Below are 19,178 nucleotides of genomic sequence, written 5' to 3' on the forward strand. Positions count from 1 at the left end.
ACACAAAAAACTTGCAAGGGTATGCAAACTTTGACGCGGTCAAAGTTAGCCCCGTTCCTCTGGTTTAAATTATATTACATATATTTCTTTGAGAATAATAATTAATTTTACAACTGCCGAACGCTCTCGTAACATGTTTATTTCTTGCCCGTTCTCGACGACGTCTACCCTTCGACTCTCTACTCTCTCGCGTAGATGCCTCTCACTCTCAGCTGCTACACGCCTCATCAAAGGGGTCATCTGAGATCAGTGTGCCCATCTCGTCTTTACATACATTATGGCGACTTTAATATACATACATACATATATACCATTTCACCCTATGGGTGTATGGTATAATAGAACTTCAACGTGAATATTTCTTTTTGGTTTGAAGACCAGTGGGCAGATGGTGAATTTGATTTTTTCAATAAGGCGTTAAAGAACTAAAGAAGCCATTTATCACTTTTGTCTTCTGTTATATGTTCCTTATACCCTAGACCGTTAAAGCTACAGGGTTGAGGTTTTGCATCAAGGCTTGTATATACTGCAGAGATAGTATATTATCGGATTCAGCCGGATTGGACCACTATATCAAATAGCTTCCATACAAACGTCCAAGTCACGAACAGTGACTTTTCTCAATAACTTCATTGTCGTGAAATTTAGGTTTATTACACCTATAAACGACTCTGCCAAATTTAATTAAGATCGGGTGACTATATCATATAGTTTCCATAGAAACGATCGGTCGAAAACAGTGAATTTTGTCAATAACTTCGTTACTTTTGTAGCAATTGCTTACAAATTAAACTTTTGTCATTTTTATACATCTGTTAATTACTGTGCCAAATTTCATCAAGATCGGGCGACTATACCATATAGCTCCCATAGAAACGATCCCTGGAAAACAGTGGTTTGATCAATAACTTCGTTATTTCCTATGCAAAGATTGTAGGCCTATCTTTCGCAAACATTAGACTTTAAAACGTTTTTCCACTTTAGCGGCTTTAGGTAAGGAAAGAGTAACAAAAAACTTGCAAAGGTATACAAACTTTGACGCGGTCGTAGTTAGCCTCGGCCCTGTGGTTCCGTTCATATTTTGATAGAAGAACATTATTATCCAAATGAGGAAAAGTCGGACTGTCAAATAGAGATTTCTGGTTTGAGGATATCCTTTGTTTAGTCAATTTTATTTCCAAGTTATAAACAACGCATCTTTAGTTACGTACATACATATATATAAATAAGTAACTTTGCTTTTAGTATCATATATCATGTACATAATTATTGGAGAAGAATAAGGTTAAGAGAATAAAATAGCTTAAATACTGAGTTTTATGTATAAAAAATTGTCATTCCAAAATTGTTCCTAATGCTATGTTGAAAAATATAAGGTGAACAATTTTCGAACAAGTTATCGTTTTATGGTATAATTTGCTAGCCATTAACTAAACTATTCGATATGCGTAAATAACTCATGGGTTGTATTGTTATAGTCTTATCGTTTAAGCTAAAAAGTTAATTCCTCTTACTAAAATTTATTTATTCGGCGCTACATTAATGCCCATTTTTAAGACAGACTCAGACGGGGGCTGAGCATACCTACGACTCTGACTGACGTTACCCTTGCGCCGTAGGTTAGTCTTTGTTTTGCTTAAAAATGGTGGCAGTTCGCTTTGATTTTCGGACGTTGAGTCTTCGGTGGACGGTTTGTAATTATTGTAGGTTCGAATTCCCGAATTAGATCGAACGGGAAGAAGTGTTACCAACCGATGTGCGCTGTTCTCGGTGGAGCTTGATTCGACGAATTGTGAAATTTGTAACATTTCTTCGTATTTCAATGGGTCCACTACTTCTATTTCCGCCTCACCTACAATTGGAATGGCGGCTCCAGGCACTTCACCGGATTCATCGTTTATAAAACTGGACATAGGCTTGATGAACGGTTGTCGCGATTGAGGGGGTAACTCGACATGTCCCCTTATACTCGAATCATGCATAGTCGGGTCAGTCGATGTTATACTAGTTGGTGTAGATTTCTTTTCATTCTTCTGTGGATGCCTCAATTTATTCTGTGAAAAAGGCGGAATTTTGGTAGGAACGCTTGGAGTTATACCCATTTTTGAGGCCAGATTGTCAAAGATAAGCGATATGTCTTGGATATTACTGGCATTGTTAATACGTGTTTTGATGTCGTTTAGTGTGAAATTTTCTATTTTATCAATGTCTTCGGACATGGAGACCCAGGCCTGCAGGGTCTTGTTAAAGACGCGCTTCATGTTACCATTGTATTCAAAATTTTGGCTAGATGAACTGTTGACGAACTCCCATTTTGAATGCGAGGGAAAGAGAACGGAGTCATCCAGCATGGTGGGGCGATCACTGCTGGGACGCGTTTGAATTCCCAACCTCGTGTTTACTTTTATTTTTGGCTCTTTAGCAGTAGTAGTGGTGGATGGGGTTGAAGTGGTGATGTTAGACGTGTTGTTAGAGTAAATTGTTGATGGCGTATGACGTTGTAGTATAATCTCTTTAAGGTTCATAAAGTTTGGTTTGGACAGAGTCAAATTGTGAGACAGAGGTTCTGGCAGTTCTACATTGTCTTTCTCCAGCTCAGTATGTGATTTGTAAGTATCCAATTTAGAATTAAGAGACGTGGTCGTATTCTCCTCTTTAGGAAGATTTAACAGCTCCATGAAAAATTCGCCAATGGTATCGGCAAGCGCAGAATTATCAGTTGGATTTTCGGAAGATATGACGGGATTTGTTGTTCTTGTCTCAATTATATTCGGTGTGGTAAAATCAGATATTGTGCTTGGGACGATTTGGACAGTTGTGTTCGTATCGGGTTTGCTTGAAATCTCCTCTTTTTCTTGCTTTTTGGCTATTACTCCCCCACCAAGGTGCTCGAACTTCCCATCGCTACCGTCAGTATCGAATGGAGACTCACCCCCAGACGAAAGAGTAGGAATTATAGGTTTGAATGGCGGAATAATTACATCATCTATTAGGGGCACCGGTAATGGATGTGGTTCGACTAACGCTCCACCCAACCGTTCAAAATTATCGGTACCCGGCATGAAAATCGGATTAGCAAAATTGTGGTAGAAAAGCAAGTCGTGATCCTTATCCTGACCCTCGCTGGATTTCTCAAATTTTAGGGCTGGTTTACGCAAAGCAGTATGTCGGAGTCCCAGATACGAATCTTTAATTACCGGTGGCATAGCAGCTACAGGCGGAATCGGATTATCTCCGATAAATGGTAGCTCTAGTTCATCAATCCGTTTTTGAGGCATATAAGATATAGTTGAAGTAGCTGGAGCCCCGTCAACTGAAGGAAGCGTCTTTGTTGGAAAGGCAGGAGGTGGTCCTGGTAGGAGTTCCGGCACCTCACGATGCATAGGGCGCCAAGGCTGAGTATCTAATATAGGGAATGTCGTAAAAAGGTTCGCGTCAAGTTTCGGTACCACAATTGTGGAGGGGGGAATGGATTGTGTCAGGCCAGAAAATTTAAGCGCGTTGATTGTAGTGGTCATTGGCACTGCCTTGGTAGTCGAAGTTGCACTTGTTGTCCTCTTAGTTGTTGTGGTGGTTGTCGGTATAGTTGACGGTGACTGTATGCTTGGTGCCTTAGTGGTTGTGGTTTTGGTAGTCTTAATTGTTGTAGGTAATTGAGTAGTGGGTTTAACTGTACTAAAAGGCCCATTAGTGACTGGTGGCTGTGACAGCACTGTGGTTAACTTTTCAACACTTGGCTTCTTGGGGTTCACTCGTAGGGAGTAAGGCGTTACTGCAATCGTTTTGGGAGGCAGACTACTGCTTTGATATTCCTTTGTAGGAGCAGCTTTCTTCCGTGCAATATCTGCATCTGTCTTGGTAATTTCAAAGGAACCTTCAAATGAACCTTGAATAACCGGCGCATTATCTACGTCGATATCCGGCTCCTCGTAAGACGAACGTGTTCCCAATGGGGTATTCGGATGTCGAGGTTTGAGCGTGCTAACGCCCAAATTTAGCTTACTTTCTAAAGTGTGTCCAGCGGACCCCTTTTTCATCAGATGCTTTTCCAGCTGGGTTTGACTAGTGGGCACAGCTTGCTACAAAAGGAAAAAATGCATATCATATTCATCAGTGGAATAAGATATATGTACATTGTACATATGCTAAGCTTCAATTTTACTTACAGCCTCCCTTAAAATTGCAAATTGCACAATTTGCTCGTCCATAATACGCTTGATCTCCACCGATTCAGTGTCTAGACGGAGCGATCGATATAATGACTTACCAGCCGAGGTTTCCAAAAATAGTGACTCCTTGATATATTCTTCAACACTCAGAATGTTCCTACAATTAAATAAGTTTTGAGTGACTGATTTTGTCAAAAAAAACTGAGCAACCTACTCTGGCAATTTGCGTACATCCAAAAAAACACGAAAGAAAACCTTGATCAGGGGACCATCGCCGAAACCCCAGACATCTGTTTTAAGCGATTGTAGACCGTTATCTGTCAAAGCCCGTTCTACAAATCGTTTGTAAAATTCAATTTTCTGTTTATACGTGGTAGTATGATTATATTTAAGTCCTGTCGAATATAAATCGCCTTTGGAAATTCGAAAGGATCCATTGAAACCCAATATTGCTGTGAATTAAAATGGCTTAGTTTGCGCTTAAATCTATTTACATGCACTACTTACGATCTTCAAGCGTTGCCTTAATTGAACTAAAATAGAAGGCTAATCCAGCTATTGAAATTACTGCTAAAAGAACTATAAACGCCGCAGTAGTCAGAATAATAGAAAATGACCGGTTTTTTTGACATTGCGTGTGACTTTTTGTTGAAAATGCAGATGGAGCTATATTTCGACCATCTCTCCAAATTCCCCATGTATTGTAGCCATATTGACCGTTAAGACTATGATCATTTGTATGAGTTGGCTGTTTGTTCATATGATAGTATGCACCCAGCTGAGACCGTCTACCCAAAGTGTTTTGGTATGTGCAGTCCGCACTCTGAAATCAAAAAAAATTGAGACATTGGTATTGGTAACTCTGTTTCTAAAGCATGTCAATGCGCTCCCTTGTCAAATGGTTGCAAATTATATCATTATTGACAATTTTTTTAAGCCCATCTAGCGCAGTAGCAACTTTCTTTTTTAAGTAAAGAGTCAAGAAGCCATTAGCCATTAGGAAAATAATATGAACAACGAATCATATTTACATTTTTTTTCATTGATCATATAATATCATGTAGGTTAGGATTGTTATTTCTTAATCTTAGTTTCGAAATTGTGTTCTTCTTCTCCCCTTTTTATAAGTAACCCATAGCAAAGTGGCGATGAATAATAAAACATGACATATGTTAATCGTTTTACTTAAGTTCTACGCATTTCAAGTTTGACTTTTACATCGTACTGGGTATCTTTAAGCCGATGTCCCGACTTGCTCGTTTACTTTGTGTTGCGTTGATTTGTACAATTAGATTCTCTTAGCTATTCTAGCAAAAAAGTCATTCACCTTTCGATTGTGCTTTTGCCTCTTTCTTAACTCTTTGTTTAAGTTAGCAATAATGTATATCTAATGTATGTATATCTAAATACGTGCAGTTATTGGAAAGTCGACACAAATCAAATCAAATTTGCAACAGTTGATTACTAAGAGAATCTCAAATTGTGTTGATTTAAAATGTCACAAGGTATGTACAAATTGTTTATTTCATTATAGCATTAGTTTGAATAACTTACCATCTGCCGACATGTCTGCGTTCGATATATATCAGCCACGCCAGATAAACTTTGAAAGTATTTCTTTGTTCCATAGACTGTATCCATCTTTTTGACTTTAGCGATCTAAAATGTTCTGAAATTGAACAAACATATGCAAGAAAACACTTTCGTTTAAAAAGACTAAAAAGTTTTTTTTTTTAATAGACTTTAAACTCTCATTGGTGTCAATCTCTGGAATCTCAGCAAGTCCATAAACAAAAACCTGCTAGTCCTGTTTAGTAGATGATTTTCGATACTTCCAAAACCAATGTTCTCACTTTTCACACAAACGCAAAAAAAAAAAAGGAAGAAGATTTATGTATGTTTCAATTATTTTTACTAGTACAATGTGGATGTCAGAATTGTGGAATTTGTTAACCTCATTCACATTTGGGGTAGAGTGAAAATGTCACCGATGACCACATGTAAAAACGAAAGCCTTTCCAAAAACAAATTTAATTAGAAACGTTTATAAGCTTGCTTGACGAGCCAAACAATTTTGGACTTTTCACTTCTATCTTGCACTCAGTAATGTCTAGAGCTTGGGAAATAACCAATACGACAGCTTGTACAATGCGAGTGGATTTAACGACTCAGAAGAAACCAGTTCTTTGGCTGGAATGGCTCGTCGGGGGTTATTGCTCGCGGGACCGTCATATTTGTGTATACACACTTACATCGTTACGGGTCAACCTGTGAGAGAGAGCGGAAGAAATAGAATCACACAGAGAAACCTCAAAGAAGTTATGAAGCCGAGGTAAAGTCAGCGATAGGTAGCTACAATACTATATATACATACATACATACATACAAACGCATAGTAAATACAAATTATAAGATCTTTTAGCACTTGACAGCTGTCAAAAGTAAAAGTTTTACTTTGAAGTTCTCAAATATTTCATAAATTTTAATTTTAAAATATCAATGTAAATAAAAATGTATACATTTTAATGTGAAACAAATAGAAAATTAAAAAAAAAAATAATGAGCGTGATATTACTCAAGAAAACAAAAGGGAAGTATAATAAAATGGGACATTTCATTTTTACTATCAAATCAAAGCAGCTCCTTCTTATCCTTTTATGAAAGAAAAGAGACTATTTGAAAATTTGCCAGTAAACAATGCTTTAAATTTAATTCGGTTCATGATATCTTTATAGGGAAGCATAGGGAATTATAAAATTGATCAGATGTTTGTAACGCAGAAACATCAGATCCCCAAATATCAGATCAGATCGGATAAATAGAACACAAGTGACAGTCAATATAAATCGGGTCTGCTCAAACGCAGCTGGCAGCTCTGCCAGAGGCGTACTACGTCATTGCTCGAATCAGCAGAGCACACGCATACACACAGACGCAACGCTACATAAAATGTATGTGTATGCATGCCAAACGCGGCTTGCTTGTAAAAGGGGATGGGGAAGAAGAAGAAAAAATATCAAAGAAGCTAACATCGGCTATGCCGAAGTTTACATACCCTTGCAGTCCTTGGCAATAATAATTTTACATGTTCAAAATTTGTTTTCTGCAACTTAATTCATCAATATACAAACAAAACAATTTTACTCTTTATACTACAATTTGTTCCTCTTCTTCCCCTCCAGTACCAAATGTCCCCGGTCGACAATGTCGCCGCATCGTCGACTATACCGACGACGGCAGAATTAAACCATCCGCGGACATACCGTCGACTTTGTCGCTCAGTTGTCCCGATTGTCCTTATTGCTAGGCCATCTAATGTTAAATGTCGCCGCAACTCAAATGAGCGTGTCGCCGCTATGTCCCCCAAGACAGCGGACATGTCCCCGCAAACTCGACGGAGAGTCTCCGCAGACGCGTACTGCAGGGTCCCCATTTCCAAAGCAAAGCAACGCACGCATACACATACAGTTTATGTAGCGTTGCGTCTGTGTGTGTATGCATGTACTATGCTGATGACGAAAGACGTACGTCTACTACGTAGTCGACAGCAAACAGCGCTGCCGGCAGAGCTGGGAGCAGAGCACGATCACATTCAAATTTTGGGATCTGGGGTTTTATATCCAATATTATCACATATGTAAATTTCATAGCGATACTCCAATTTTTATGAAAATGTTTCTTCTAGAGCTACATATATGATATAGTGATAAGTTTCATACTTGATCTGCTCACGATAATAAAAAGTACCAGCCTGATAGCTCTTAAGATGGCTGAGTAAAACACATACGCATAGACGGACATGGCTATATCAACTCAGCTTCTCATGCTGATCAAGAATATATATACTTTATGTGGTCGGAAACGTATCCTTCTGTGCGTTACAAACATCTGACCAATTTTATAATACCCTCTGCAAATGGAAATGATATTTGGAATGTTTTGTTTATGTATTGATGAATTGAGTTACAGAAAAAGAGTTTGGAACATATAAAAATATTATGGCCAAGGACTGTAAGGCTATATTAACTTCGGTACAGCCGAAGTTAGCTTCTTTGATATTTTATATATGTATGTACATATGTACATACATACATACATATATGTACACTTTGTTTTGCGCAAAAGAACGGCCCACAAACAGTGGCGTATATGGATATACAAGGTGGCGCAAAAGAAGTCATCCGGTGTTGTTTGGCTCTTATTTTTTTTCTAAATGAAAAACTTCGATTCTGTTTTTTGATTATGTTTATTTATACCTTTAGAAATAATTGTGTTAAGTCGAGAAGATGATATCGGACAAATGTACATATGTACATATGTACATACATATATAATTTATGTTGTGCAAAATGTTTTCTTCTATACTTTGCACACCTCAGACCAAAATTAATACATATAGCATTTTTGTAAGGGCTAGTTTATTAGTTTATTCAAAAATTAATTAATTTCTCTTCTTAAACCAATTTCCCAGTGGTGAAATTCAACAAAATGTAAAATACATTAAATATGAAAATCTGAGTGATTTCTGTTAAAATTTCTATTATGTACATACATATGTATTTACGAGTTTGTATCTAACGGGAGTTTTTCATTGAATTCAGTCCATTTCATTCATTTGAAAGAGCTATTTATATTTTTAACTAAATTAACAAAATGTACCAAAGTAGAAGGCCAAAGAAAGCCGATAGTGATGTAAATGTCAACAATTCGGTTATCAGAAAGCAGCGAAATGGAAAGTTTATTTTTAAAATGTATAAATAAAACCGCTGAAAAAGCGAAAATTCGAATATTTGTCTCAACAATGCGAAAAAAATGAAAGATTCAACTTACAGATTGTATAGTGAATACTAAATCGGGAAGCTGAATTATTCATCCAAGCCAGAAATCAGCAAATCTATTGTATGATATAAATACATTGTCATACCAATGCAATGAAAAACCTGATGGCCGGGCTAGATGTTTTAATACCCTTTCAAGTTTATGAATCCCTCTCTATCAGAGATGTCACAGATCTCTATAATGACCTGAAACTTACCCAAAGCCAATTGTAGGGTCTCACAGAAATGTCTTTTCAAAGTTTTAAAAACGATCTACATTTTCTCCAACATTTGGATATTATTCCTCTTCTATCGAAATATTAATGGTATAAAGTACTGTTCAACTAAACTTTTATTATTTTTTTAATGAGTTCCATTTAAGCAATTGCTGAAAATGTTTTTTTTTCTTATGTTTAATAAATTATTGTACAAAAACACCTTTCAAAAAATCAAGCAAAGGCCGTTTTTGCGTCAATACTAGTTGATCCTTGTTATATTTCACCAAAGTTCAAAAGTTTTAATTTTTTACGCTTCAAGCACAATTTTAGTAATTATTAAAATTAATAAAGAACACCTCTAGCACCCATAAATCTCAACCGATTTTAAAATTTTTTTGGATTCATAATCTGTAAAGTATACACTCATGTACAAATATGTGAAGTATTGCATACATTATTTTTGCGAAACTCGATTATAAAAAATTGATTTTTGCAACGTTATCCGAGCAGAGGCCCCGCTGTACAACGCTGCCAGCCGCCTTTGCTCGAACTCACCAGAGCAGCTGAGCGCACACACACACACACACACATACAGACGCAAAAAAAAAAAAGGGACAGAATGATACCTTCTCGCTCATTGTACAACAGAGCTGCCAGAATCTATTAAGCTAAAATTGCTAGATTTGGGAAGAAAAGTTGCCAAAAATTGCTACAATTTTTTAAAAAATTGATAAGCCCATTATTTTAATTTTTAACAAATTAAGATATACAAAAATAAAAATCGAAATTCATAACTCTTAAATTAATAAGGAACATGATCTTAAACAATTATAATTACATTTACATACAGAATACTTAAAATACTATCTAGTTCGTCAGCTTCGTCAGCAGTAATTTGAGGCACCGTGGTGGCGGATGTCAAAAAGCTTTGCGCCAATTGAGGTTTTGCAATATGCACAATAAGCTCGCGTTGGATCGGTGATATCCTTACGAATACATTGCTTGAATTCTTCATCCTGCAGCCAGGCATCACGAAACTGTTGCTTATAAATTTTCGGCATCTTGTTAAAATCTCAATCACTAATCACATATAGAGTTGTATATGTACATATGTAGTCGAACCGCTGAGTCAAATACAAGTTCAAAACCACTATTAATTGATCTGGTGGATCTTCATTCGGAATTTTGCAGTCGATGACAAAAAGGTAAACAAAATGTAAAAACCCCGAAGAAACATATAAAAATTGTTATTTTTATAATAAAATTGTTAAAATTGCTAGCAAAAATAATTAAAATTGCTAGATTTGTGGCTAATAGCATTTAAAAAAAAAAGGTGCAAATTTTTTTAAAGTTGCCAGATCCAGCAACTAATTTGCTAAGCTGGCAGCACTGCTCTACAAACACACGAGCACTCTAGCGCCGCCACTAGCCAACGGCCAATTCTGCCCTTATGGATCGCGTATCAAAATACGTTTATACGCATATTTTGCATGTTCTAGTCCGATTAAAATATATGTACCTATATATTCTGCGCGCATACTAAGCCAGTATACGTACTAAATTTGGTGACTTTAGCTTTGTTAGTTTTCGAGAAAATCAGTTTTGTTTAATTTGCGGGGGCGGAAATGGGCGTGGCAAAATGTGTACATAGTCAATATCTCCGCGTCTATTTGGCTAGCTTACATACCTAATTTAATGTCGGTGGCTTTCATAGTTTTTAAGAAAATCTATTTTATGTGAATTCCGTGGACGGAAGGGGGCGTGGCAAAAAGTTGGAACAATTATTTTCTGCGCGCTAAACTAAACGAGTATATAAACCAAATTCGATGTCTACATCTGTTATACTTTTTAAGAAAACCAGTTTTATGTAAATTCTGTGGGCGTAAGGAGGCGTGGCCAAAATTCCAAATATCTATATATGTATTTACATACCACACGAGTCTACACACCGAATTTGGTGGCTCTAGCTCTTATAGTCTCCGAGATCTGTGTGTTCATACAGACGGACGGACGGACATGGCTAGATCGACTCGGTTGTTGATCCTGATCAAGAATATACTATGTATATACTTTATGGGGTCGGAGAAGCTTCCTTCTGCCTGTTACATACATTTTGGCGACTTAATATACCATTTCACCCTATGGGTGTATGGTATGAAAAGGAAAACTGATTTGGGGCCGATCGGATAATTTTTAAAGGACCAAAAATCTTTTAAAGTTTTCAAAAATCTTTTAAAGTGTATGTATGTACACATGTATATACATATGTATGTACATATGTATGTATATACATACATATGTATATGCATACTCGTACGTAGTGGAAGTTCTTATGTGAATCTAAAGAAGTCTTTAAGTTCTAGCTATTAAAACATTTACTGTTATTTGCTAACTGACGACCAATTAGAACAAACAAGTTTAAGAACAGTTCTTCTAATCCAACCGAGGCACCTTCTTCACATGCTTCGGCGAGCATATGTCATACATATGTAGATACATCCATACATACATACATATGTACCTTTGTGTGTGCCCACGTATGTATGTACATATGTAGGTGAGACAAGCGCTAATACACTTTGGAAAAAAATGAATTAATTTTTATGATTCAAAAACATATACATATGTATACCCTTGCAGTCCGTGGCATATTTATTTTTACATGTTCGAAATTCTTTTTCTGTAAATCAATTTAACAATACACAAACAAAACCTTTAAGTCCCTTTTTGTTTCGCTACCCCATAAAGTATATATATTCTTGATCAGCATGAGAAGCTCAGTTGATATAGCCATGTCCGTCTGTCCGTCCGTCTGTGCGTATGCGTTTTACTCAGCCGTCTTTCATCGGGCTGAAATTTTTTTTCGTGGTTTCTTATTACCCGGGAAAGTAAAGTATGAAAACCATCAGGATCGGACCACTATATCACATAGCTCTTGAAGAACTAGAAGAAACATTTTCATAAAAATTGGAGTATGCTATGAAATTTACATATGTGATAATATTGGATATAAAACCCCAGATCCAAAAATTTGAATGTGATCGGATAAATATAGCACAAGTTACAGTCAATATAATAATCGGCTCTGCTCCCAGCTCTGCCGCTGCTTGCTGTCTACTACGTCTTTCGTCATCAACAGAGTACATGCATACACACACAGACGCAAAGCTACATAAACTGTATGTGTATGCGAGCGTTGCTTTGCTTTGGGAATGAGGGAAGAAGAAGAACAAATTGTAAAATAGAAAGTTAAATTGTTTTGTTTGTATATTGATGAATTGAGTTGCAGAAAACAAACATGTAAAATTATTATTACCAAGGACTGCAAGGGTATATGAACTTCGGCATAGCCGATGTTAGCTTCTCTGATATTTCAATATTCATTTGTTTTCTGACAAGCACGACTCGAATTGTTTTCGAAGTGTCGTTGCCGAATTACACGAGCATTTACAGTGTACACTGTACACTGTACAGTGTACATACAGTGTATGTAAGATGGCAGCGCTGCGGCAAAGCTAGGCCCTAGTCCGGGGAATGGCCGTGCCGACCACTGTTTTAGACCGATCGTTCCTATGGGAGCTATATGATATAGTTGTCCGATCTTGATCAAATTTGGCACAGTCGTTTATAGGTGCAATAAACTTAAATTTCACGACAATAGTTAAGAGAATAACGAAGTTTGACTTGACGACTTTGACATTTGTATGGGAACTTTATAGTGGTCCGAACCGGCTGAAACCGAGTTATACAAACTCTGCAGTATAAACAAGCCTACAAAGCTTTAACGGACAAACCTCAAGCTTTAACGGTCTAGGAGTTTGCGTTGATCAAGACGGACGGAGAGACGGACACGACTCGTCGTGCTGATCGAGAATATATATACTTTATATGGTCGGAGATGCTTGATTCTATGCGTTGCACACTTCTGACAAAAATGAATATACGCTTTTTGCAAGGGAATATAAATTGCAGTCCTTGAGATCCAAATGTGACTGTAACGTGTTTTTTTTTAGATTTAAAATTATGTTTTACATTAAAAACCATCACATTAGTAAATTTCATATGTAAAACCTGCAAAGGCATACAAACTTCGGTACATCCCAAGTGAGACGCATCCCTGTGGTTTATAAACAAATTGGTCATCTTTTAATAGCATTCGGAATCTTTTACTATTTCTTTGAGAAGTTTATCCGTTTTCGACAAACGGAGAATAACATGTTGCGTGATTTTCAATTTGAAATACAACCGACATTTTGTAAATCACTTTTGGGACTTTCACCAGCGCGTTGAAGTGATTATGTGCCCGTGAATCAGTTACGAATGTGCTTATAGTTTCTGTCATTTAAAAGCCTCGAACTGGGTCAATTGCCGCCTCTTCCTTTGCGGAATCGGAATCAATTTATGCCTCAACCTCAATATTTAGCTAAGAAGATGCAAAACGTTTCAAGATACCATTATCTCTCAGTGTTTGTGGGCTCCCATTAAAGTAATGCTGATTGTTCTTCTCTTTGGTCAAGCAACGGTTCTAGTATTCGGCGCGGCCACGGGCAACTGTCAATTGGCCCAGTTCATAAACGTGGTAATTGCGCTGCGACTTAGAAAACTTAACCAATCTAGTAACAAGAAATTTGTATTATTGTTTGAAGAGTTATTTGTCGAGAACCGAGTTTTTGCCACCCTTTTATTAAAGTTTTTATTTCTAATTTCTTTTGTAGAATGACATCACAACCGGTTTTGTGGCTCGCAAAGTGCTCCGAGTATCTTTTGTAAGCTGATTTCGTTCACTTTTTAATTTTAACATTCATTATTTTTTGCTCCGTTAACTCGTTTGTTTTATTGCACCTTTGATATTAGGGAGGAAAATGCCGTTATTAAGTAATGTAACTTGTTTTGTACCTTCAACTTTAGTAGCGACTGCTCTTCAAATGCGAATTTACATACAGGGGTGGTCAAAAGTATTTACACAATGAACTTTTTTAGCAACTTTTATTTAGTTGTTGTTGTAAGTAAATTACAACAAGAAAACATTCTAAGCTTAGAATGTGGAAGGATGTTTTCTTGTTGTAATTTAATTGCAACAACAACAAAATAACTTTAAAAATAAAAGTTGCAAAAAAGTTCATTGTGTAAATACTTTTGACCACCCCTGTATACTTGTATGTATAGTATGTATGTAAATATGTAAGTATCTTTAATGTGTAAGACCATTTAGTTTACCATGCACCTCATATTTAGCCGAGAGTCATATGGACACAACTCATCTCATTAACTCACCAAATATATGTTTATTGACTAAAATATTATAAATCCAATGCGATTAAATCTCATAAAAAATTTGTTCATCCTAGTAGCATATTATACAAAAAATAGCACAAGACCAAAAAGACAAAAAAAAAAAAATCACCCGAAGACACCTTGCGCCAACTGAACACGGCTGGCGCTCAACAACGACTAAGGTGAAAAGAGTTGGCTGAATAGATTAAACGAGTACCTTCTTTCTTTTTAAACAAATCAAGATCACAAGATATGCGGAACGAAATAACATTATTTATTTATCATTTTTGGTATTTGTGAATATACTGGTTGAATAAATTGTTAAATAGACATATACACTGTGTTAAACAATTTACCAATAAGATTAGCCCTCAAGAAGTTTGTTATTCCAAGACTTGGCAATCATAGCAATAGCGTCCCGCTTGAGTTTGGGACCAAACAGAGGATTCATCTGAGCCATGTAGCAACATAACCAGAAGAGCCAACAGCAAGCCGCTGTTAGCATTAAAATGCAGCGTATTAGATTTTGATGGGGTCCTTTAGGCGTCATTACTGGCATACCGATGCCAACAGCTCCCCACACAGCGGTAAAAAAGAGCACAGGAAAGAAAGCAGCGCCCATTTTTAAGGATATGTTTTGCTTTTGTCCTTTCGTTTTATTTAATAAATCAATAAATATCGTAAATATAGCAAGAAATATCAATTTATAATCGATAACATTCCGTTTTTTAATACTTGCAGCCCTTAGAACCAATCATCGAAATTTCAATAGTCCGATATCCTAACCGAACAAGCAGGTTATGACAACTTTTTTGATTTACAATTCATTTAATAAAAATATTGCATTACATTTTAAAAACTATTTTTTGTCTTTGCTTGGGGATTTAGTTCACTGAAAAGGCTGACAACTAGTTCACTTCGATATATAAAGTCGCCTTAGAGTGACCAAATTAAAAAAAAAAAACAAAAACATAATTTTTTAATAAATATTAAAGAGTCAGCATTATAATGACGATGCGACCGGATGATCACCGTCGAAAATGGGACAAGGATGAGTACGAAAAGCTAGCAGCTGAGCGGCTTATCCATCAAGCAGCACCAAAAGATGAAGGCAAGTGTTGCATTTATATTTTCTCTTTTCTCGATTTAATTCTTGTTCAAACAATCTCTATCCAAAGAACCCGTGCAACGAGAAAATTTAAAACGCCGCGACTACAAAGTAGACCTAGACAGCAAGCTTGGTAAAAGCGTTGTTATAAACAAGAACACCCCGACCTCGCAATCCGGCGGATACTATTGTAATGTGTGTGACTGCGTGGTCAAGGACTCTATCAATTTTCTGGATCATATCAATGGCAAGAAGCACCAACGTAATCTTGGCATGTCTATGAAGGTGGAGCGCAGTACCGTAGACCAGGTTAAGGAGCGTTTTCAGCAAAACAAAAAAAAAATGGAAGAAAAACAAAAAGACTACGAGCTAGAGAAGAGGCTGCGGGAAGCAAAAGAAGAAGAGGATCGATACAAAGAGCATCGTAAGGAAAAGAGAAAAGAGCGGAAAAGGAAGGCGGACGACAATGATAACGACGTGGCTGAAGGACTACGTGATGAAATGGCAGCTATAATGGGATTCTCAGGGTTCGGTGGGTCCAAAAAAAATTCTTAGCTTTTAGATGTTGCGCTGCTTTTAATTAATAGACAGTTAAGAAATATAAATTTATCATGGATTTGAGTTTTGCATTATTTATTTTGTAGTGTCAGATATTGCATCATGTTGACTAAATTGGTAGATTAATTAAATATGCAGCCAAATGCAAAACAAAAAAATATACTTTGTTCCCTCTTCCTCTTAAAAACAATGACGATTAAGTAAATACGAATCCACTTTCGGTTGGTATATCCCACGGAATGTTGAAAAATTCTCCTGGCAGCTGGGTACAATGTGTGGAGTTATAGTCTCGTAAGTGCTTGCGCAACTAAGTAATAAAACACAGATCCTCATTGTCGAAATAAAAATTAGTTTTTGGATAAAGCAAAAACTTACCAAGAATACTGCCATTTGTGTGCGCACCTCGTCCGAATACTCGGCCCCGATCAGCATAGGAAACGATTTTCCCTCATCGGAAGCATATGTAATAAGGCGCGACATGCATTTTTTCTCTTCGATGCCAGGAATATTATATGGCTCCAATGGTTTTGCCAATATATTATTCATCTTAGATAATTGCACTACATTGAATATATTCGGATAACGGTATTTCAGCAGGGATAAAACCAAGAAATTGCCACGATTTGTTTCAATACGGTTGTCCCTTAAATCAAAAAAAATAAATAAATAAAAAAAAAAGGAAGATAGTTGTCGCAACAGATTTTAAAAATCGTGCAACTTACTCGGCAATTATTTCGTCATCAGTGCGACGTATTAGCGAAACTGGACCGTTATATTTGACGGCCAACTCAGCATTATTAAGATTAAAATAATTGCGAATAGCAATACGAACAATGCCACTAAGGCACAAAGGCATTCGAGGCTGGGCCAAGTACAAGACATCGTCAAATGTGGCGTCTAAAACTACGCCTTTAACATCCGGATAAATGGAAGCGGCATATAAAGTACTGAACCCTCCAATACTCCAGCCATACAATATTATGTCCTCCACCAAAAAACCGAGGTGATTAATGGCAAACTGGATAACCCCGTCAATTGCGTTTTGGTCCTGTTGCGGATGCGGTTTACCACTGCTACCGGCAAATCCCGGATGGTTCCAGCCAAGTACTGAGAATTTTAAAGCAATGGGTGTGCCCATAATTCCTACTTCGTAAAATCCAGCGTTACCCTCCGAGCAAATGACAAGGGTTTTTCCATTACCTTCGTTGTCATTGCGGTTGTCAATGAAAAGCGTGTCAATCTCGTTTGAGTCTATGGTTTTTACCTTGTAACGTATGCCATTATCGTCGTCAATAAGTTTTGCGCGTCCCGATATCAGCATCGGTTCTGCAAATTAAAATTAATTATTACTGATAATTCAATTGTTTCTAAAACATTTGCCTATATGTACGTACTCATAAATTTTTGTATGAGCTTCACCGAACCTGGATATATCATAGGCAAACCAAATGTATGAATAGCAATATACGCTAATAGCTCGCATGGTAGAGTGGCTAGCGATATAGCCTCCCGCCTACCCACAGATTGTGTTGGTTTCTTAGCATCCCTAAGATGAACAGTTCCAATCATTAAAATACATAGTGTGTAATAATTTTAAGTGCCTTACTTTTTGCACTTACCCTGTCAATGTCTTTACATCGAAATCAACTGGCCACGCACTGAACTCAATATCAAAGCGTCGCAGCTCGTTGTTACCGTTTCCAGATGACTTGCTGCTTCTGGCCTGAGCCAATGCCTTTATCATATTCGAATACGCTCGTGACTGTTTACGACCGAGTCCCCGCATAAACAGCGATATAATAACAATGAGACCCACACTAGTGGTGATTTTAGCTATGGTCGGCATGGAATCGGCAACGATGTACCCACGTCTATAGAGAAATGTGACAAGCAATGGCGATGTGTAGTATCCTACTGACCACATAACAGACAGCTGCAAATTATTATTATGTGGTAGGATAAACGTAAATGGCATTCGGTATAGAAATATACATACATATATATGTATGTATATGTACATACTTATGTACATACATATGTATGTATTTACGTACGGTTGAAAGAATTTGTTCACCAAATTTCTCGGCTGCTCCGGCCTCATACATTTTACGCTGCGGCTCTGCCACTCCCTTATATTCCATATAGAGATTGGGGCCGAACACATAATTGAGGAAACTCGTCATGTTGGTTTTGCTAAGTTATTAAAAAATTGAAAATGTGGATATTTATGTTTTTTTTTTTTATTGTAATTACTGTGAAAGCTTGACCAGGGCCACTCACTCACATGTCATCCCAAGTTACGTTGATACCAGGGTGGTAGTAAAATAATTACTATCGGCATTAGGACTGATTAAAACGTGACAAAACAGATGGGACAATAATTGTACATACATATATTAGAGGGCTGCACGAATACATTCAAAACTTTTGTTATTCAGAGTACCTTTTAATATTCGAATACAAAATATTTAGTTATCCGAATATATATTAAGTATTTAAATTAACATTCATGCCAGTTAATTTTGATAAACTACAATACAACGGAACTGCCTGCATGACTTTGTGCAACAAAATGAATGAATGATTTTGTGAAACCAAATGAATGAATTATCAAATCATTCATATATTATGAATAACCTTAGTATGCGTCACCAAATGAATGATGGACTTGTTCATTCGAAAGTTTTGGTTTTGTGAAACAAGATCCACAATCCAACTTACGAAAATGTCGCCCTGGGCATTAAGGAAATGCCTGTCGCATTTTTAAAAAACAAAATTATACAATAGATTTCTGTGACGAAAAGAATAAAATAATTAATTTCGATAATTAATGTCGTGTCTCAAAAATCTGCACAAATTTAAAATATACATGTATATATGTAAATATACATATGTATGTATGTACTTACATATGCCAAATTACCCGTCCAATGCATTAAACCAATCTTGTTTTGCGTGCACAATTTTCGATTCTGCACACAAAATGAGTATTAAAATAACCAGTGTTAAATAAACAAGGACCCTCGACTCAGTG

The 19,178-nt window shown here is 36.7% G+C and overlaps 4 protein-coding genes across 8 annotated transcripts; 1 reads left to right on the forward strand and 3 right to left on the reverse strand.

Annotated features, from left to right (window-relative positions):
- Positions 1–1,156: 1,156 nt before the first annotated feature.
- LOC6651922 lies at positions 1,157–6,442 on the reverse strand. Of its 3 annotated transcripts, none has more exons than XM_047011782.1 (6): positions 6,422–6,442; positions 5,724–5,838; positions 4,677–4,992; positions 4,384–4,621; positions 4,167–4,326; positions 1,157–4,079 (listed from the first exon to the last, which is right to left on the reverse strand). In XM_047011782.1, the coding sequence occupies exons 2-6, from the start codon at positions 5,808–5,810 to the stop codon at positions 1,521–1,523; spliced, it is 3,360 nt and encodes a 1,119-aa protein (XP_046867738.1). In that variant the 5' UTR covers positions 5,811–5,838; positions 6,422–6,442; the 3' UTR covers positions 1,157–1,520. The 3 variants fall into 3 exon arrangements, with proteins under 3 accessions (XP_046867738.1, XP_002074372.2, XP_046867737.1); XM_002074336.4 differs by lacking the exon at positions 6,422–6,442 and adding an exon at positions 6,085–6,180; XM_047011781.1 differs by lacking the exon at positions 6,422–6,442 and adding an exon at positions 6,124–6,165.
- An 8,339-nt stretch (positions 6,443–14,781) lies between these two features.
- Positions 14,782–15,168, reverse strand: LOC6651923 (V-type proton ATPase subunit e 2). Its single transcript, XM_002074337.4, has one exon. The coding sequence runs from the start codon at positions 15,098–15,100 to the stop codon at positions 14,843–14,845; it is 258 nt and encodes an 85-aa protein (XP_002074373.1). The 5' UTR covers positions 15,101–15,168; the 3' UTR covers positions 14,782–14,842.
- Positions 15,169–15,249: 81 nt separating this feature from the next.
- LOC6651924 (zinc finger matrin-type protein 2) lies at positions 15,250–16,202 on the forward strand. The gene is made up of 2 exons (XM_002074338.4): positions 15,250–15,589; positions 15,657–16,202. The coding sequence occupies exons 1-2, from the start codon at positions 15,487–15,489 to the stop codon at positions 16,139–16,141; spliced, it is 588 nt and encodes a 195-aa protein (XP_002074374.1). The 5' UTR covers positions 15,250–15,486; the 3' UTR covers positions 16,142–16,202.
- LOC6651925 (phosphatidylserine lipase ABHD16A) lies at positions 16,203–18,474 on the reverse strand. Of its 3 annotated transcripts, none has more exons than XM_023180987.2 (7): positions 18,429–18,474; positions 18,199–18,337; positions 17,764–18,077; positions 17,539–17,690; positions 16,867–17,470; positions 16,520–16,787; positions 16,203–16,451 (listed from the first exon to the last, which is right to left on the reverse strand). In XM_023180987.2, the coding sequence occupies exons 2-7, from the start codon at positions 18,325–18,327 to the stop codon at positions 16,341–16,343; spliced, it is 1,578 nt and encodes a 525-aa protein (XP_023036755.1). In that variant the 5' UTR covers positions 18,328–18,337; positions 18,429–18,474; the 3' UTR covers positions 16,203–16,340. The 3 variants fall into 3 exon arrangements, with proteins under 3 accessions (XP_023036755.1, XP_046867725.1, XP_046867724.1); XM_047011769.1 differs by having other exon boundaries at positions 18,398–18,453; XM_047011768.1 differs by having other exon boundaries at positions 18,425–18,450.
- Positions 18,475–19,178: the final 704 nt, after the last annotated feature.

The sequence above is a fragment of the Drosophila willistoni genome (assembly GCF_018902025.1).
Source record: "Drosophila willistoni isolate 14030-0811.24 chromosome XR unlocalized genomic scaffold, UCI_dwil_1.1 Seg106, whole genome shotgun sequence".
NCBI classification, from domain to species: domain Eukaryota; kingdom Metazoa; phylum Arthropoda; class Insecta; order Diptera; family Drosophilidae; genus Drosophila; species Drosophila willistoni.